Consider the following 21,639-nt stretch of genomic DNA (forward strand, 5'->3'; position numbering starts at 1 on the left):
ATATTCAATATGGAAAACAAGTGAGGACCTCACTTTGATGCATCTGATAGTAAGAGAATTTGGTGCTGAAGTCCAAGAAGTCAATTCAGGTCTTCTAGTGGTTGCCTGAACATGAGTCAACCCACTGACATTTTTGTGTTAGAACTCTTCAGATAGTGACACACCTAAAAATGACCCAGTTTGAAGAGTAGCGTGCCTGTGTTCAGCCTACATGATGTGATTCATGACAAGGCTGTGAGCAGCTGAGCTCTGTCTGTACCTCTGAGCCTTAAAATAACAGCAGAGCAGCTGTTTCTATTCAGACACGGCAGACGAGAAGGAGGTGATGCTGGTAGGGCCCAGAACTTGCCAGGCAAAGTTAAAGCACTCAGGCCCTGAATGTCAGGTGTTTCATTGCAGACTTTCCTCAGCTGGGACTTTGCATCTTCTATTCAGCAGTCATTGAGCACTCTGCAGACAGTCCAGAGAGTGAGCTAGAACCAGCCTTCCCTTTGCCAAAGTAACACAGTGATGTGGGAACTGTAAAGGTTGCTGTCTTTGCTTTTGCCTGAGCCTCAGAAATCTTGTGTTTTGATACACAGCATGTGTATCCTGATAGCTGGATGGGCTGCATGCAGATGTATGGAGTTCAAAAATGTACTTGAAGCTGTTTTAAGTCTTAGGAGCTTCTGTCCTCTGGCTGGAGTATAATTACAGCAATGTAATGTCATGTAAAATCATTAAACAGTTTGTAAATAGTTACTCCTGTAGAAGCCCAGAAGTCACCTTTGTCTTGTTGCAATGGACTACTGTGATACACTTTTATTCTCCTTGCTTCTGAATTTTGTTTGCTTATTCAATTGAGTGCATTCAAAATTATTTTTAAACTTGACATCAAAGTTGAGTGACACAATAAGGCATAAGGACTGAAAGCGCTTGCAGATGATGTGACAAGCTATTAAAAAGGAGATTCAGAAAACTGAGGAATTCTGGCAAAAACAGAGTAAAGTAACCTAAATATCAAGAAATACATTGCATGTTAACATTGTATCTATCCATGTTTCGTAGAGAAGTAATGGAAGCATGCTTTGTAGTTCGGGATGGGAGCAAAAGTCACTTTTTTTTACTCTCTATGAAATGACACATTCAGTAATAATTCATTGGTTCTGAGAGACTTAAGCAAATACTTTCTTTTAAAATGTATAACTGGGTCACTGATTGGAGAGAATTAAAACAGTGTGGGAATTAAATTAAAAGCTGTCCTTAAATTAGAGCAAATTAAAATGAAAACCTTATTTAATCGATTTTAAACACTTCTGGTCAAGCTGTTTATTTCTTTCTCTGAAGCCTTTCATGCTACATCTACAGATCTAATTTCAGTGATTGATTATTGTGATTAAATGATAAAAGCATTTTTGTAAACTCTTGACCTCAATCTGTGCTATCGTTTAGGAAGCCTGGTTTCTACTTGCTGTCTGTAATGTAAAGAAATTAAAGCAGGCAGAAACAATTTTGTTCATCTGAAGGTATACCAATACATGATAATGGAAGAAAAGGATTAAAATCAATTATATGCCTCCATCACAATTCAGGAAAGTACTTTCAGATCAAATCCTTACAAATCCCTACAAAAGACTGAAATAAAGATATCACAGTTGGGCATAATGTTGGTTTAGTGTCCTGCCCAGTGGATGTGTCAGAAAAATGATCAATAGCTTCAAGTATTGCCACTGCTGTTCTAAGACTCTGCTGTTCCATCTCCTGCCATAATCCTTTGATTTGGAATTACACTGTGTAATATTCCGACAGTGTAGAGACATTCCTTACCAGAAACAGGAAAAAGGAGTCTCACTTGTGGTTGTAGGTATTGTGGGGGATTGAACCTTTTGAGCCTTTATTAAGACTCAATAAATTCCATCAGGTACTCAATAAATTCCAACAGGTGAAGGTGCTAAATGCACTGTAGATCTTTACATATTTATCTGTTCAGTCTGAATTCTTGTAACTTCTGGCTTGAGTCAAAACCTGCACATTAGAATTCAAGTCCACGGGTTTTTCTTCAGGCTAGATATATACATGTATTCTGTATTAGAAATTGTGTGTGTATATAGAATAATAATAGGTGAAGGGATTTTATCAGTAGTTAGTAATTGGTTCAGCTATACCTCCTGTCTTTCTTACCTAAATGAATTCATTTTTTCACATGCTGATTTTAAATTGACTCTGGTAACATTGGAATTGTAAGTACTGCATGTGAGTTTATAAGCATCTATCTCCCATCTAATTAGATGAAAGGAATTTTGTTTAACAATTGTTTCCAATTAGACACTAGTAATTGGCATCTGGCATTGCAAAGATGTAATCTAAGTCTTTCAAATCCATTTTTATTCAAAGGTAATGTTTTTCACTGGCCAAGTTGACAATACTTTATCTCTGATACAGTTGATAACAGTAAAGACTGAGACTTGGAGACAAAAAGCAGCTGGATATGGAAAGTTGAATAAAAAACTTCTAAGTATGATAGACTTCTAGAAAGTTTTCTAGGTGTTCATGCTCAGTTTTAAATTAATGTATATATATTAATCCTTTATATGGAAGGACTCTTATTCGACCAAATTATCTCTTCCTAAATCATTATTAGTTGTCACTTGTCAGAAGGAAGGTTGGATAGAGGACTTCTTTTAAATGAAGGATTGATGAGCACCTTGTAATTGAGCAAATCTAAAAAACCAGAGGCAAATTCAATTATTCTGAACGTCTGGAGTAAGGTATTGGTGATTTAGATGTCCCTGGTATTACTTTAAATGAACTACCCTAAAACTGACAGCATGAGAGATGTATGAAATTAGCAGTAAATATTTAATTCTAATTGCAAAGGAATATGTTAAAATAAAACTAAAATAAGTCTTCAGTCTGTCTTTGGTGTTAAGCCTTATTAAATCTCCCTTTCCTGCATAGATGACTTTGGTCAGAAGGTACCAAATTGGGATATAATGTCCTCTGGAATAAAGCTGTACGTAGTACACCATTTATCTGCAGCTGTGGATTGGTGTGTATAGCTCAGTATCTGAAATGCTGCAAATGGCATGTTAAGGGCAATAGGCTGGTCTTAGTTCAGAGTGCTTGTGCTCTCTCTTGTAGCATTGAAGCTGAGTTGTTTAGTATTGACAGTTACTCTTTGTAGAGCACTTTAGCATTGATTTTTTAGGTTTTACTATTACAGGAGTGTCTGTCTTTATAGGCTTTCAAGGACATTGCTTTGTCATTTTAAGGATGCAGATGATTATCTTTGTTACAGGGAGATTCTTTCTGATGGGAACTCTTCAAAATTTTGTTCAAAATAATAGGAAGGTCATAAGCTTGCACTTATTTATTATGGTATGTATCAGAAATGAAACATGGCAGTAGATACTTCAATTCTAGGGCTCCTTGTGTATCACAGGCCTAAATCATAGAAGAATTCAACTGGCAGCTCACAGGCCAAATCCAGATGTCTCCCAGGAACAACCTGAGCAGCTGAGGAGGCAGAGAACAGCAAGTTCTCTCCCCCCTGCAGAAAATCAGGGCTTGCAACTCCTGTTGCTGCAACATGGCCTATACAGCAACATTTCCTCCTCCCAGGCACACGGGACAGGGGATGCTACATCTATGAATTAATTCATTTCCTCTGCAACAGAGCTCTGCCACAGTGCATTTCTTGGGTCTTCAGCATCTGTTTAGGGTTTGAGATTGCTTTTTTCTTCCTGCTGTTTGTCTTCTGTTTCTCTTGTAGATACAGAAGGGTGAAGGAGAGTGGCATTTCCATACTCCGTGCCACTTTGATTAATGTTTTCCTTTTTTCTCAGTTGTAAGGAAAGAAAATAAACAAGTTTCCTGCAGTAAATAAACTACTTGTGTCTATCCATTCACAAGGCTTCTAGCTTAGACTTGAGTAGTGTGCAGAGTATAATGCAAATTATCATCTAATTAATTTCTGACAATTTAAAAAAATCTGAATGAGTCTTTGAGTCTTAAAATGAAAGAGTCTTTGTAAAAGTTTATCCAAATTTTAAAAAGCTCTGTTGAGACGATGAAAAAGAGAAATTGAAACAAACTGCTTAGCTCAGCTTGTCACCTTACCTTGGAGCTGGCTATTCTGATATGGTACTTAGGTAATATATGAAATGAATGTGAGCACTTAAGAATTTCAAGTTGTGATTATGAGTTCTCAGATACAGATAATGCAGCACCCTAAATGTTGCAGATGACCTCATTTCCCTTTGGCCATAGTTAATTCAGTGATTTGCCTGAGGAGAAGTGCCTGTGTGTGCCTGTGCATCCTGGCTGCTGCTGAGGCACAGGAGCCACCTCGCTGTCCCCACAGAGCCAGCAGTGTGTGCAGGGTCACACTGAGGACATGGTTCTGGTGTTGCCCTGGGCTCTGACAGCTGAGCTGCCTTTACACAACACTGCTCTGGCTCCTGGCTCTGCCCCCAGAAGGAGAGGAGGAAACTTCATCTGTTTCCATTGCTGAGGCAATGAAGGATTTTATTCAGGCTCCCAGGATACAAACCTGCCTGAAGAGTTGGAGGCTGGTAAAGTGTGAGGTTTTCCCGGTTCCAGAAGCACTGAGACGTTATCAGGGAGAGTGGGAACTTTGTGGCTCCCACTGACCCATAGGCACCTATTGGATACTCTTACTAGCCCTGGCACTCTGCTTGGTTTCTACATTTCTTGTTTAGTTTTGCACTTGTCTTTGTGTTACATGTCAGCAAGTGCTTAACTTGGCTTGTATTGCCCTATTTTTACTGCACTTTAGCAGGTTGGGTTTTGTGTTTTGTATTTTGCTTGAAACAGTGGAAAACATACAAATAGAGGTTTGGTTTAATCTCAAATTTGCTTAAAACATGCACTGTGGAAGAAAAAGTATTAATGGAGCTGGGATGGGAAGAAGCTGTCATGCAATAATGAAAAAGCATGGACATGTTTTGAATAGTGTTTAAGCTGACAGACTGTGGCAGGGATTAAGAAAAATGGCAGATAAGTTCATTTGTAGCTTTTTCAGAATAAAGTAAGGATATGTTCAGTCCTTTGACTGAATGGTTAAGTTACTCCTGTTTGTTTGGATCCATTTATTTCATGCTTTCATTGTATAAGTCAGGCATGACAGTGATTGTAGTTCTGTCTGTAAAGTTCACATACGTACTCATGGATTTTTCAAGTAGCCAGTAGCTGCTAGCTGAGCTTTTATTACATCTAACTCCAGAGCACTTAAATAGTTTAATTCCAATATTTTTAAATTTCTGTAATTTAGACTTCTCTCAAGTTGGTTTATGTATTATATATGTATGTTTTACAGCAATCAACAAGCATTTTTGCTAGAAAATGTCCCATGCAACAACGTGAGCTGCAAGAGCGTGCGGCGCATGTTCAGGGTGTTCTGGGAGCTCTCGGATCTCAATCAGATCAAGGATGCTGTGGTTGCCACCTTCTTTGACATCTATGAGGATGTAAGTGCAGCAACAGGCTCTGGGTGTGGCTGTGCCCATCCCTGAGCCCTGCACAGACCTTGCTGGGCAGCCTTGGGTTGTCCTGCTGAGCTGTGGATGGCCCTCTCCATCCCAACTTGATTTACATTATATTAATAATGTTTGAAAGATTTAAAAATAAATAGCAAAGGCGTAAACTTTGCTGCACAGCATTTTTCCAAGAGTAAATAAGCATTCTAATGTAAACTTGGGATTTTTTTCCTCTAGGGAATCTTGGATATCATTGTGCTAAGCAAAGGCTACTCCAACAAGGACTTTGCTATCCATACATTGAAAAATAACTTTGAAGCAGATGCCTATTTTGTTAAAGTTATTGGTAAGTTATCAATGCATAATAAAGTCAAAATGGGATATTGTGAATATTTGAGCCTTTGCATATGAAAGCCTTATGGTAATGTTCTGTACCTGTGCCATAGCAAGCCTGCTTTGCTGGAGTTCATGTGTGTGTGTCATGTGGGAGTGATGCAGAATCACCTTCCAAACAGGCTGCTTTCCTTTCAGGGACTCCTGCATGATGTGTTTTGCTTACACTGCATGATCTGTTCTGAGGGCCACTTTGCATCCCTGTGGGAGTCACTTCTGTGTTTCCAGCCCAAATCCACGTGGCACAAACCACACCTTACCCTGAGAGCACACAGTGGCCATGAACATGGCCAGGGTGTGTGAATTAATGAGAGCTGGTTTAAAAGGCTTGAGTTAAATTACAATATTCATAATTAGGATTTTAAACTGCATGCCCTTCTATGTTCTTCAACTGCAAAGGCATTGAGCTTTGAGCTCATTTCTTTTCTGTCTTGCTTGATTTTTTGAGAATGAGTGAAAAATGAGGCTGTATGGGAGCCTATGGAAACAAAGCTCACTAGCAACAACTAGAGGTTCACCTTCAAAAATTGTATTTACATTAATGTTATTTAAATGCATCCAGTCCTCTAAAGCTCACATTCTGCACACCAGAAGAGAAAAGAACTGCAGCTACTGCTGGGGGCTGATGCTATTATTACTTTGTCCACAGCCTGAGCTCTATTCTCATCGTGATAGTGTTTAATCATTTATCATGTTGGTGGAAGCCTTCTTTGAAATAATACCATGTATCTGTAGTGTAATTCACAAAAGCATGCAGAAAATCCTCTGGGAAAATCTTACACTTCACAAAGCCATACCAGAACTATAATTGTGTGATATTTTAATGGGGAAGGGAGTAATTTGCAACATGCTTTTTTGATTCACTCTGTGTAAATCTGTCTTAAAAACTGGGGCAAGCCTTTTTTTAGCACCCTTTTAGGGTGTGAGTATTTTTGCATAGAAACCCCAGGAAATAGGAATTAATGAGGGTCTAAAAATATTTTTACTGTGATACAGGGGAAAGTATTTCTAACAAAATGTGCTTTGTGTGATTTAGTATTATCAGTAAATGCATTGTGTTCACTTATTTGGCATATGGACAATGAGAACAGCTTTGCTCATTATAACTGATGTCAAATATACTTGGCCAGGTAATTTGTTCCAGGGGTGAAACTGAACAGCAAATTTCAGTGTGCCCTTTTGCATCAAAATGGGAAGAGTTGGATCCACTTGCATACTCATCTATGTCTAATAGATAAAACTAAAGCTGTAGTGTTTAAAGTCTATCTGTAGGTGCATATAGTCTTCAAATTCTGCTTTGCCACACACATTCGTCTTAACTGTTCAGATACTGGGGGGGTTTGACCTGCATAAAATATTACATCTTACTGTATATAGAAATTTCAACATTTTGAAATCACAAGCAAAGAATGGTAATTTAGGAGCCTTGACAATTGTTAATATTCACACACAAATTACTAGAAAACTTCCTTTACTAGAGCAGTGCCATTTCTGAGTCACACAGGGAATGATTTCTAATCAGACTGTGAACATCTCACACGCACCTTTCAGTATTTTCCTGATTCTAAACATTTTGTACCCTTAGCTCAATGGACCCTTAAAGAAGACAGAAAATGTTTTAAGAAACTCCTGGTGGTTAGGATGACCTGCCCTCAAATCTGGTCCAAATCTTCATTTTCTGTCTGCCATGCTTGCTTTGTGATACCATAATTCATGGAGCAGTAATGTTTTTCCCTGGCCTCAGTACCTGGTGTGCATCCTCCTCCCTGCCCATCGCCATTACTGGCCTGCTGCTCAACCAAACTGTTGTCATTAAAAGTCCAAATTTTGCATCAAAATGGACCTTAGATTATTGTATGTGTGTGAGTTTTGTTGTTTTCTTCTAATACTCAGTGTGACAGGATGTCCTGGCTTACAGAACAGATGGCTTTCACTGTCCCTCATTTAGATTTTTAACAGAGATTTCTGAATGGAACTGATTTTTCAAACTAGTAAGTTTTAAACAATTAATTGGAACAAGTGTCACAGGATTTAGATATTAATTAGCATTATATACACCTGCTTAAAATACTTTTGAATTAATGGAGTAAATTGGCAATGGGATTTCTGCTTGTTACAGCTTTTGTGAATTGTTTTAAACCAAGTTCTAAAAAGATGCTTTGTATAGAGGGAAGAGCCTTTATCTTTTATTAGTTAAAACAGTAAAGCTGAATCTCTGCCAGTATTTTAAATGGTTAGAAAGGAAGAATAATGAATAAAATGTATAGTTCACTTTTAAAAATGTTTTAATTTGGAATTTTTCTAACTGGGATATCTGCCCTTTTGAAGCTGGTTAACCAGTGAGGTGGGGTAAAACAGTGATGAATTTCTGCCAAGTATGCTTCCAACTGATTACATTACCATAAATCACAAAGATATTTATTTTCTTTGTGTTTTAATGACTACCTGACACTTTCACAAGACTTTACTAGATTCCAAAGGTGGTGCTTCTAAGATGATTTGTGAACATAAACACAACATGGTCACTTTTTGTTCTTGCAGTTCTCAGCGGCCTCTGTTCTAATGACTGCCCTCGGAAAATAACAGTAAGTGTTACCATGGCCTTGTTTAGTATTTAGCTTCAAATAAGCTGAAATCTAATTATACCAAAAACTCTCAGCATATTAAAAGAGCTATTGACTGCAATAATGTGTAATTCAAGCCATGACTGGCCAACTTCTGCTTCTGTGAGACCCATAACTCTGGGCAGCTGCTGCTCAGAGCTGGAATCAGCTGGAATCAGTTGATTGTTGTTGTGCAGGAGCTTTGTTACCCACACTGGGGGCTGGGAGGTACCAGAGACAGGAGGAGCCTGGGTGCCCAAACTGTGAATTGTGCCAAGTCTTGGTGGGCGCTTAGAAAGTCCAGGCAAAACTGACTGTGGGGTAGATGCAACCACTTCTGGGCCCAACTCCAGCAGTGGCACAGCCAAGGAAAAGTGTACTGGGCTCTGATGATTCTGCAGACAGTCATACACATGTGGTGTTTTCTGTTTAGATTATTTTATTCATCTCCAGAGATCTGCAACTCACCCACCAAACTGCCAATTAGCAAATTGTTTAGCAATGTTCACAGTGAAAGTTGGCCTGAAAGAGGAGCTTAGAGTAATCAGAGGTAGCAGTAGCACTTTAGCTCTACAAAACTTTCACGTTTAATTTTGACTTGAAAATAGAAAAACTGCTTCAAATGGGGCTAACCTTTGCTTCAAGCCTATTTTGAGACATGGGGTTTAATTTCTGTTGTAAAATAATGAGGTTTGATAGTATCATTAACTTAATTACAAAAATCGAGGGTTTAAAAAGCAAATCTTCACAGCAGATGTTGGTGGAAATTTCATTATTGAGATCACTGAAACACCATTGCTCCCATTGTAATAGGAGTTCTCAACATAGTAACATAAGGTACATTTTGCCAGAGTACAGCTATGTGGCACCAAAAAAAGTTAAATTTCACCTTATTCACTCATCTTTCATAGATCTGCATTAGCATCACCTCTGTGGTCTCCTTACTTTTCATTCTAATCAGTTATTATTGTCAGGCTTTGATCTCATCTCTCATCATTATCACTTACTGTCATGGTTTAAACTTACTACTTTTGAGGCATGGTGTGAAACAGGTCATCATCTCTTTTAGTGTTCTTCTCGAACTTACTTGAAAGCTCTCTCTTGGATTTGATGTCCTAATATCAGCTCGAATTCAGCACTAGGAAAAAAAAAAACAAAAAAGAAAAATTCCTTTGAAATCTGTTGTTGCAATTGTCTCTTATCCTCTCCCTTCCCACCCTTTCTTACTTAGGTACATTTCTTATGGTTCATCACTCAGTAATGTACAACTTCCTTGGGTGTTTGTTTTATTTTTCCTCATGACTGTAGTTTGATGTTTAAGTACATTTTCTTCCTCAAGAAAATTTGCTTAAAACAGATACCAGTACTTGACAAGTAACTGTTCAATCACTTTCATTAATTAAATGAAACACTGCTAAATAATAGTAATAATAAAGGAAATTTGTGTTGTATTTTTCAATTCAGAAATACCATCAAGATAGTGCATTCTCTTGGTATCAAATGTTCTGCTTTTTCAGAACATGCAGTTATTTCTTTGAATTTTTAGGGGGTTTTACTTTACTTATAGCTTCCAAGGAAACATTAAACTTTTTGCCAGAGGACTGAATAATACAGCTTTCTTCATGAGAAACTAAATATTACTTAGCCAACTGATTACTGTGGTTTTGAAAATTGATTTCCATATAGTGCTATGACCAAAACAGTTGCAAGGTTTTGAAGTTAAAGTGTAAAAAATAAATTATTAATATAAAAAAATTAATTCTTAATGTAAAATTTTTTTTTCCTCAGTTTACTGTTTAATGACTATAGCTTTTTCTGTTCCTAAAATGTTGCCTGCCTTTTTCTTTGATCCCTTGTAGCCCTTTGGAGTTAATCAGCCTGGTCCTTACATCATGTACACCACTGTAGATGCAAATGGGTACCTGAAAAATGGGTCAGGTAAGAGAAACTCACTGTGGGAATACCCAGGGCACAGTCTGGCTGTGTTTGTGCTTCTTAGCAACCTAAGGAGTTGGAAAGTGGCAGAGGGAATGGGAATGGTTTCAATGTTGCCTTCAGTTTACAATGCCAAACCCCCCAACGTTCTCTTTCTTCTTTACAGATTGCATTTTTATTACAAACATTGCAATTGCATTATTTTTTCATTTGTCCTGTGCCAGTTAGGTTTGAACAGTTGGCTGTAGCAAAAAATTGTTGGGTAAAATATCATCAGTTTGTGAAACAGCATAAGCTTCTAATTGCTTCCTAAGCAATTATGCATTAAGAAACAGCAGAGGCCTTGAAATAGCTCAATACAATCCTAGCAGCCAGATGAGAAAGGATCAGGATAATGTTCAGGACACACAGGATGTGTTTGTCTGGAGTTGTTCACTACCACTGGCAGGTAACAAAATCAAACGCTGAGTAGCCTGATGAAGCTGGAGAGGGAATTCCTGTGTCCTTCCCAGTAATGCAGGAACTGCAGGGAATCAGTCCTGAGGGAGCAGGGTCAAAATCAAGGGGGAAGGGGTGCTTGGTGCAACTTGTATGGGAACTAAAGCTTTAATGGCCTCAGATGGGGCAGCTGCCGCAGGAGCAGGAGTCCAAAACCAGCAGCCAAAGAGAGAATCATCCACTGGGCTGTGCTCCAGGCAGTGCCTGATGTTAGAATATCCTGGGGTTTCTGCTGCCTTCCTAGGTGTGTACTGGTGGCTCCAAGACTTTGTACAGGAGACTGTACAAAGTGGTTTATTAGTCTCATTTATGATTGGTAATCTTGGGGCTATAATGGACTCATTTCTTGCTTAGGCAAAAATCCCAAGCTCATAAGCTAAACATGATCAGTAGGTACAGTTATCTGTAGCTGTCACTCCAGTTTCATTTCAGATTAAGCTCAGATTTTGTAAAAAATGGTTCCTGTAGTTCCAGATTATATTTTGTATAACACTAACTTAAATAAAAGCAATAATTTAGAGGGGAAAATGCTGACATGTTAAGGTCCTGAGTCAATCTGAGTCACGGGCAATGCTCTCACCATGAGTAGCTTGCTCAGAACTGTTAATTCCACCTGCGAGAAATTAGAGACAAAGAAGATGTCCTGAAATACAAACCAGATAGCTACAAAAACATATCGATACTCTAGCATTTCTGTGTTTGTACATGCTTAAATAAAGACATTTTTCAAACTCTGTGTCATGGAACAATTTACATCTTACAATTGAATAAAACTAGCTTAAAATTTGGACCTATTCCATGTATCATTTTCCTAATTTTTTTTCTGTTTCTCTCTTCCAAGAACAAAAGAAAATACATTTTCCTTAAATATTTTCTTTGGGGTTTGCTGAGTTTGGCTGGTTGTGGCTTTGTTGGTTTTTTTGTTTGTTTGTGTTTGGGGTGGGGGGAGCAGTTCTTCTAGAAATGCAATGTTTTTACTATTTACTCTGAGAAACAGTTATCAAATGTGATTTAATACTACTATATTCCCTTCACAGCTACCATGTTTACAATAATAAAAACCTAACAGAGTCCAGGCATGATGAATTTCCTTTTCTGTTCTGACATTATGAAATAACAGTAATGAATTCCAAGTGTATTTATGACCCCAGCAGCATTGCTACAGGGAATTTTCTAATGCTGTCTTTGATCAGTTTCTCAACACTAATAAGTTAATAGATTTTTTGAGTGTGTATAATTCCTGCAAGAACTTTTGAAAGTCATGTTTTCTGAGGGTGTTACATTACATTTGTAGCTAGATTTTCTTCTCTTGCAAATGTTATGTGTGAGATTCAGTAAATGTTCTAACTAGAATTACTGGCCTATACAGGCTGTTGTCTGGAAAAACAACCCATTACATCACAATCCTCTTTTATTTGACTATCAGGATAGATCATTTGATATATCAAATGATATCATCATCATTTTTGGGCCATGTATAAACCTACAAAACATCTTTTCCACATTAAGCTTTTATTTGTATAGCATCCATATGCTATTTTAAAACTTATTTAATTTTCATCAGCTTATCTGCCTTCCTTATGTAATATTACAGGACAATCCATACTTGAAGCTTTTAATTATCTGAAAGGAGTAATGAGCTAATCAAAATTTTAAAATAATTAACCTCTTTCCCAAGAAATGACATGAGTAAAAACATAGTTCTTTTTCTGATGAAAAGGAAACTCAGCATTCCTTTTCACGTGCCCCTCCAAAGTCAGCTGCTGTTATTTATTGCCTTTATGGCTGCACTCAGTGGGGGAACAGTTGTTGGCTGGACCACTGCAACCAATCACCTTAAGTTATCCCTCCAGCCCTGGGCTTAAGTACATCATAGTGTACTCAAAGCCATGGCCCCCACTCTGCTTCTGATCCCCTGAATCCTGCAGGACTTCAGTTGTGAGTTATGGCATCTTTCATATAGGCAATACTCATGCAAAGAGTAAAATAAAAAGGCCCATATGGCTGTCCTTATCTAATTCATTTTAAGGTTCTTTGATCTGCCAAGCCTTAACTACAGGAAATTTGCATAATTATGAGGGTTTTCTTCAAAACATTGTTAGAATTGTTCTGTCTCCTATTAACATTCCAGTATGTTGTTAAAAGATAGCAGAATAATAATTAGCATATATTCTGTGCTTTTACTTTCACATTGCTCAATCCACTTGTAGTCTTACAAGAAATACTGTTAAATTAGCTACAAGGAGTAGCAATTGCCAACATGGGCATTAAAGTGGAGAAGTTCTGGGCCTTACATCTGAGTTAATATCTCCACAGACCTTCTCTTCCTGAGAGGAAACTCAATCATAACAACTTCTTCAAATATTTAAGGAATTTCATGCTTGAGATCAGACCAGGTCCAGTGTAAATCCAGGAGAAGTACACCAACTCAAATTTAAGTCATGCTTTCTGATCCATGTCCTGCAACCTGCCTTCTCCCTTTTCTTTTGGGGTTATTATTTTTAAGGAGATCCCACAGTTAAGTGTGAGTGTCAGCCAGGATTTTCAGGTCTACATATACATTTCCAGGGTTTTATTGGAAGAATATATTTTGTGCTTCAGCCTGTGCTATGCACATCTGAAGTAAAAATATGCTGATAGAATTTGAAATAAATAGGCTCACACTTGCAGCTTGAGTCTACCAAACATTAATTCTGTGGGCCAGGAACAGGTGGCAGTAAATATCTCAGGTTTCCTTAAAGCTCCATATCCATGGGAAGATGATAAGAGCAGTTTCACTGAATGGCTGATATGGATCAAGTCATAATTTGTTTAAGCATCTGTATGAGTGAAGCTGTGTGGACTGATGGCCTCTGCAGCTCTCATTCCAGAGCTCTTTCATTTTGCTGCTTTTGCTTTGTTTTGTTTTAAACCTTCCATGGCAGAATGACCTTTCACATGCTGTGAAGTCGTGCCCTTCTGGTTTTCTGAAATCTGCTTACTCTTCCCTGTTGTTGCATTTAGTTCTCCTGCTGTTTAACTAAATTGAATTGTGAGGTGAACACAAATGTCTAGCAGCTATTATAGTCATGAATTTAAACATAAACATTGCAATATGTACCAGAAAAAAAGCAATATAAGCTTATTTTCAATGGCCATTTGACGCTGCAAGGTTCATTGTGTCGAATTCCACTACACAGAAGAAGAGTGGATTCATGGAACAAGCTGGAATAATTTAATAATTGAATAGCTGCATTCAATGAGAGGGATTTTCTGTTTCCTATAGGTAGGACTAGCCTTCTAGTATGTTTCTCTGTATAACCCTCTTCTGTTTAGAAGGCTTACTTGAACTTGTAATGTTGCTTGCAAGATACCAAATCTTGGATATTTGGGCTTTACAAATGACACAGCTTCCCCCATCAGCAATATGATAATCTTATTGTTTGAGGGGTTTTTAAGTTACCAGTTTTACTTCTATAATTTTATAGTGTAAATGTATTTTTCACAAAAATACATACTCTCATAAAAATGCATCAGGTTTGGAGTTTGGACTTGCAGAGGTGTCCCAAGTGTTGGCAGCACTGCAATCATCGGTGTCCAAGTCCCAGGAGTGCACTTTGAATTCCCTTTCCCATGTTTGTTATTTCTGGTACTGCAGAACCAGGTATTGCAGAAAAGGTTGAGAGGTGAGAGGTGTGTTCTGCATTAATCTGGAATTTCCTATTAGGGGGACTAAGGAAAAGAGGCAACCAGCTGGGGAAAACAGGGAGGCATTCCCAGCCCTTAGAAAGATGAAGTTACCATTGCATATTCTAAGCAGAAAAAGAACTCTTTGACCACTACATTTCTTTTTTCCAACCAGTGACCCCCAAAGGCAATATGAAAGGAACGAAAGTAAAGCTTTCAACTAAAGCCAAGCAATTCAATTTCTCCAACTTTCTATGAAGCTTCCAAGTTTGAAGTTGTTGAGTTTTTGTTAGATTAGTTTTTTTCCTGAAAGCTTCTTTGTAAATTCTTAGGCACATTCCATGGGTTTTTCATTACTATCAGTTATATTTTCCCTTTCTCTTGCAGTAAGTAGTTGGCATATTTTCAAATAAAAGAAGGAGCTGCCAGCTTTAAAAAAAGGGGAAATACTCAGTGCACTTTAGGCCAGTGCTGGTAATGGCAGCAGAGGAAGCATCACTGCAGTGCCCCAGCTGTGCAGGGAAGGGACACTCGGTCACTGTGACTGCACCCAAACCTTGAACTGCGCCCAAACTGCCTCTGTCCTCTTCCAGCTTTGCCTGGGTGCTGCTCCCAGCTGTGCTGCAATCCATGCAACCTCTGCATGGCAGGTTTTGACTAATTTTTACTTTTTCTAGGATGTATGTGTTTGTCTAATCTATATAAAAGAAATCATTCATGTGCTGACCTCAGTGATGGTACAAAAGAATTTACATGCAAGTCTGAGACTAAAAGATACATTTTTTGAATCCTAAATAGAATTACTGAATTTTTAATTTCAAAGAATGGCTTTTAATTGGCTAATAATATTTTGTTTAAAAAAGCATAATAAAAATAATTATAAGGAATGCTTCAGGAAATCACAAGTTAGAAATCAGATTTTCCATTAGTGTTTCAGTTTTGTGTAGTGATCTTGCATGTTCTGCTGTTGTTTCACAAAATAAGTGTATTTAAACTGACTGAACACTATCAGTATTGTGCATCTATTGCTGTAGGTTCAGTGAGGCTGTTCCTAAATGCAGTACCAGGTGTTGTCAGTGCTGTTTAAACAAGAGAAGGCATTGCTCCTACATGTAACTCCAACCACTTTCCCCTCACAAAGTTAAATTCTCCAGCCTGAAATGAGCTGTTGAGGACATTTCAGTTCAGCTCAGGGGAGAACAGGCTACCCTTGAGCTTTCAGCAAGTTTACATCAGGATAATGGAAACAGAAGGAAAATGACTTAATTCAGGTATAAAAGAACAAGTACTGGATCTGTCACAGACAACACATGGCTCTGGTTGTCAGACAAGACTTTAGAAAGGTTAATGATACGAATTGCTTCCAATTTTATATGCCAGACTTCAGAGGTAAGGAGATTGATTCCAAAAGGTCCAGAATGGTTTCTGAATATCAAACTCTGCAAAATCTTCTGAGGTTTGGCTGCCTAACATCATTCGCTTTTTCTTACAAATTTGATCTCCGATAGGCTAAAACCACAGAAAACCATGTCCTAAATTGTTGGGGATTTTACTCTGCCCAAGGTTTTTTGAAGCAATAAACTTAATGATTTATGATTTAAAACAAGAATATATATACCACACTAATACCAATACCATAGCCCATTATATCTGCATGCTTTGAAATGGCATTTTTGAAACAAGAAGCTTAAGGCAAAAGACATAGTATTGAATAATCTTAAAAGTATTATTAAAAAGAAATTATGTGTAGCATGATCAGGAGAAGGTTTTTTAAGTCTTGTTTATAGTAACAGTTCTACTGACGAAGTAAAACAAACTGTGAAACAGCAGCCGCTTCGTCCATCTTGCCTACACTGACTTCCAAAAACCTAGAGAACAATTTGAATGTAACAAATAAATCCTACTTCCTTCCTTGAAGATGTAAAACTATTTTCAGATTTTCTTGAAACAAGTAGAAAGTTGTTTCCAGTAATTTTACAAGAGGGGAAATTGCTGTGGTTGCCATTTAATTAAATTTTAAATATTTTCATAAGTAAATTAATTACCAGTGACTGGGAACCACAGATAATGTCAATAAACTGTTGACAGTACTCTCTGTAATTTCTCTTTTTATTTTTTGTCTTGGTTCAGGGCTTTATGTTTCTCAGGTGAGCAGTTTTCATTCTTAATTACTTGGTTGCAATTCTATGTGGAACTTTTCAGGAAGCATCAAACAGAATTTCTGATAGATAGAGGCTGAGGAAAGCAAGGAAGAGTCTCAAAGTTCTCCTGTGCTTAGTCAGTTTTAGTAAACTGGAACCTTCTACATGCTATCATCCTGCTTAGCTAACACCCCCCAATTTTAAAGGCAAATAAAATAAAAAAAAGTATGTGCACATTTCTGCCTGCTGTGTAGAAGAAAACATTCTTTTCTGACCTTTGCAAATGATCTATTTACATCCTGAAGCGTAAGATTTTGTCATCCTTATCTTATGCATAAGAACCAGCATTAGTAGCCATGAAATTATTCAGTGCTTTAAGAATTCTGGCTGCAGTATGTGACTCTCTAACCTCTTTAAGGCTGACTGCACACAGTATATGACATTTTCTTCTATTCTCTTTAATTTAGTTGACATTCATTTCATTTGTAAGATGAAAGAAAAAAGCAAGATCTTAGTTGCAGTCTTCTCATGATCCTAAATATTTCACTCAAAAGTAATTCTAAAAGCTTTTCAATGTTACAGCAGTACCTTGTTCTTTTGGGGAAAGTCCTTCAGCATGCAGCATTAGTGAAAAAATGCTAAAAGAAAATCTTTTTTTTTTGTTGCAGCATGATCAAATAACACATCTGGCTTGTTTCTATAACCAGTCAAATTAAATACACCCACCTTTGCTCCTTACTACTTGTATGTTGGTAACTGGAGGTGTCAGATATTATGTACTTTGAGAATTACTCCCGTTTTAGATTTGGATACTGACACCTGGAGATTGAGCAGTTTAGCCAAGATCATGTTAGGGAGGTCACTGGCAAGGCAGGGACATGCTCAGGACTCAAACCCTCTGCTGTCCTATCCTGTGTTGTTTCAGCTTCCCGGAAAAATCCCTGTTCTTAAAGAGAAAAGCTGCTCAGTCAGTGCTTTGTGCTGCATCTTCTGTAATTGAGAAATCTACCCAACAACGTGCACAGTACACCTTATCCTCACAATAGAGACCTGAAAGTACAAATCCAACTTCAATATTTCCTCATCTGCTTGTTCATTACATGGTTCTACGTGGGGGAAAAAAAAATCTAAAATGTGTATAATCTTTAGGAAGACCTTTACTGTTTCTTTTTGCTAATAGCATTTTAGCTTAATAAAAAGTTAAACTGCATCAAGCTGATTTTTCAGATCTCAGTTGACATTCAGCTTGCTTTTTAAAATATAGTTATTATAATTCTAAATGCACAATAATACAGAATATTTACCTCCTGATTAAACAGACTTATTTCAAAACATGCCTGACAGCATAAGGCAAGTGGCTTCCTCAAGAGCTGGTAGGGGAAGGGAGGTTCACAAAAGCAGAGCCATGAAGTAATCACTGTAATGAGCAGGGTTCAGAATCCCCAGCCTGCAGCACCAGGAGTTTGTCCCCAGAGGAGCGTACAGGAGCTGAGGAGCTGCTACTGGAAGTGGTTTCTTTGTTGTCCCTTGGTGAAGTGCTGCTGCGTTGTGGCCACTGCCACTTACTGGCATCTCCAGGATGCCAGGAGGGGGGTTTGGTTTGTCTTGAAAGGATATTTGGCTTTGCCAAAGCAGTGGTGGTGGTGAGTGAGGAGCTTTTCCTGCCCTGTGTTCAGCACAGCTATGCGGAATGTTGTGTCACCAATCAGTGCTGCCTCCTGAATCAAGCCTTGGATGGGAGTGTGGAGAGGTAAAAGGACTTGGCTGTAAATTCACTACAAAATATGGATTCCTGTTCTTTAATTCACATTCTGTTGCATTTTGTTGTTTAACTTATAATTTCCAGTTTCAGGCATAATCTATTAGGGATCAAAGCTGAAAGAAGTCTGATGCTCTAAAAATACTGACTAAATCACATTCTTGTGAAAAGCTGTTTCTGTTGGTCACAGAAACCCATTTGTGGTTGTCAAGTGTCCCTTGCACTCATTCCTGTTTAATCTGGTGAAGGCTGAATTCACTGTAGTGCTTCTGAGGTGCTGATACTGTTCCTGCTGTGGGAGCAGCTCACTTGCTAAGAGAACAAAGAACCCACACAGGATCTGAATCTGTTGGCCAGAAATTAAACTATTAGAAGATTTTTTTTTAAATGAACTACCTGGATACTTTGGGAATGGGATGCCAGTGAACTTGTTGATAACTGCAACTCTTGTCTGTTTCCCCACTGCCTTTTCAGGAAACCAAGAATCTTATTTTCCATCTACAAATTCTTCTATAATTAACTTGCAACCAATGCAATCCTGTTTTCATTAAATTAATTTATTCTTTGAAAATTTGTTCATGAGAATTTACTTCGCTAATTTTGTGACAGTAGTAATTACAGTTTAACACTGACAAGAATTAAAGTGAACCTTCACATACGGAGTCTAATCTTGTAAATCAATAGGCAAGAAACTTGGCACTAATCATATAAAAATACATGCAGATAGTTGATTTCTTCTCAGCTTGTAACAAATAATGGAGATTTGAGTTAACATAGAAATAATACTCATAAGAATATGTAAAGTATTTAAGCTCTTCTCCAAGTGAGTACTCACAGGTAGTTTGGAAATGTGGGACTGAGCTTTAAGAATTAAATAATCATGCAATTGGTGAAAATCTTGAAACATTTTTATTACTGACTGGGGAATGTGTACTTGTGTAGCAAGTTGGTCGTTTGGGGGTTTGATTGACTGATTGGGTTTTTTTCCCCTAAAATACCTATATGGGCTTCCTTTATGCTTTGCTTGCAGCTGGCCAGCTCAGCCAGTCAGCACATTACGCTCTGCAGCTGCCCTACAACGTGCTGGGCTTGGGCCGCAGCGCCAACTTCCTCGACCACCTGTACGTGGGCATCCCTCGGCCCCTGGGAGAAAAGGTTGGTTGGCATTTAAGATTGTCAAGCTAATTGTTTATGGTGCTACCTTTCCTAAGAGACTTTGGATGGAAATACTGCTGGGATACTTCTTTTTCATTTTCTGAAGTAAGAATATCAAAGAAGTTTGCATATAGAAAGGTTTGTCCAAAAGAACAGTTTGCCCAGTTTTTTGAAGGGGGTATAAGCTCTAAAGCTGTGAAGCCAAAATGAAACCAAAAGATGACTGAAACTGTCTATAAATGGTATTCAGTGCTTGTTTGTAGAGCAAATGGGTATTAGGTCTGAGGGTCATTATTGTGGACTGCACTAGCTGCAGGGCTTTCCCAGAGTTGCTCTGGCTGGGCTGGGCTCACGTAATCCCTTCTGCCTCAGTGATAAAACCATGGGCACTGTCATGGTGAGGGAGATTGCTGTGATTCTCTTATCTTCACATGAAACATAAAAGTGAGGTCCTCACCATTTTCAGTCTTTAAAGATTTGATGGTACTGCTTTGAAAAGTGAGGTACTCAAATGGGCCAAAATTCTGGTTTGGATAATTGTTTTGCCTGCCTCCTTTGTAGAGTCAGTTCTTTTCTTCTTTCCCTATTATGTTGTTGCTTTGTACTTTTAAAGCAGATGCTGTGTTTCATGTCAGCAATAGTTATTTTGCTTTTTACTTTTGGGGGGTAGGTTTTAAAGCATTTTGGAGCTTTCAGAGTAACAGGCAACAAAGATAAAGGGATTAATCACTTATATTTAAAGTTTTTTTTAAAACCCACAATGTTTTTATTTCTTCTTTTGTATGTTTCAACAGAGAATTTCTTTGCTTGTATATATGTTGGTTTGCTAGGAATTGACACAGCCTTTGTTTTTCTTTCAGTCTATAAGAAAACAAGAATGGACAGCTATCATACCAAACTCCCAGCTTATAGTCATTCCCTATCCTCATAATGTTCCTCGAAGGTAATGTCATCATTTGGATTTGCACTTCCCAAAATTACATTAATACACAGTGTAAATTAGGCATTTGTGTAGGTTTAGAAATAGTTACTTGTATAGAAAGTTACTGAAGAACAAGGGCAGGGGGTCAGTGTGGAGCTGGAGCTGAAAATGCTGCTGAGGTATTTACACAGCCTCTCAGATGGTGCCCATAAACAATCTACTAAAAAAAAACCCCTATTACTGGCTCAGGCAAACAATCAAAATGTATTACTAGCTCCACTCCTGTAAATAATAACATACTTGCTAGATTTAACAACATCCTCAGTGACAAATTGTAAATGTGGTAATGGTTGAATTAAGCATTTTTGTTTCACCAAACATGCAATTTCTGTCTGGTTCCGTAGAAAAGCTTTGCTTCAGCCCTTCTGAATGCAGTAGCTGTTGCTACAGGAATTAATGTTTGCCTCTAAGTAAAGGTGAATGGGTTGGTTGCACGAGAGCTTGAACATAGAATTCACTTTGCAATTAAAATGTTTCTCCCAGAAAGAGAGCATGTTTCTCTTTTTGCTATTAGAGAAAACATTAGTCAAATATTCCAGCTGCATTTTGCCGCTTGATCTACCAGTGAGGTCAGTTGCATTTATCATGCAGAAATGATTCTGACATCAGTTCAGCAGTTAATTTTACTAGAGAACAAATAACAGTGGAGAAGTGATGTGCTGCTTGAGTTGCTAATTAACAACCACAGAAATAACATCTGCCAGATGAAAATTTAGTCACAGTCTTGAGGTATTTAAAGGTATGTGTTACGCAAAACAATTTCTGTTATAGTATCCTTAAACTATTTTTGCTTTTGTATAAAATGGGTTTATGGACATTGTAGAATAGCAGAGGATGGAATCCCCAGAAGAAATCTGATTTCATAATAAAAGCTTCTTAATTTATATATATTTTTTAACATAGGTATGTGATTTCCTGAGAGGCCTCAACACAGAGCCTGCTGCTGACAGCTTTCCCATGATAGGAAAGCTGTTGTACAAAAAGGGGGTTCCCGGGGCCTCAGGACCTCACATGATTTGAGATGTCTTCC

The 21,639-nt window shown here is 37.9% G+C and overlaps 1 protein-coding gene across 1 annotated transcript in view; it reads left to right on the forward strand.

Moving 5' to 3' along the window:
• The window catches only part of ITFG1 (integrin alpha FG-GAP repeat containing 1), a 69,538-nt gene that overhangs the window by 43,311 nt on the left and 4,588 nt on the right, over positions 1 to 21,639 (forward strand). Inside the window, exons 11-16 of the mRNA XM_030955745.1 lie at positions 5,318 to 5,468; positions 5,715 to 5,823; positions 8,412 to 8,455; positions 10,333 to 10,411; positions 19,503 to 19,627; positions 20,488 to 20,570. Coding sequence (XP_030811605.1) covers positions 5,318 to 5,468; positions 5,715 to 5,823; positions 8,412 to 8,455; positions 10,333 to 10,411; positions 19,503 to 19,627; positions 20,488 to 20,570 — 591 coding nt within the window. The remainder of the gene's footprint in view (positions 1 to 5,317; positions 5,469 to 5,714; positions 5,824 to 8,411; positions 8,456 to 10,332; positions 10,412 to 19,502; positions 19,628 to 20,487; positions 20,571 to 21,639) is intronic.

Source organism: Camarhynchus parvulus, chromosome 11 (genome assembly GCF_901933205.1).
Source record: "Camarhynchus parvulus chromosome 11, STF_HiC, whole genome shotgun sequence".
Lineage (NCBI taxonomy): Eukaryota > Metazoa > Chordata > Aves > Passeriformes > Thraupidae > Camarhynchus > Camarhynchus parvulus.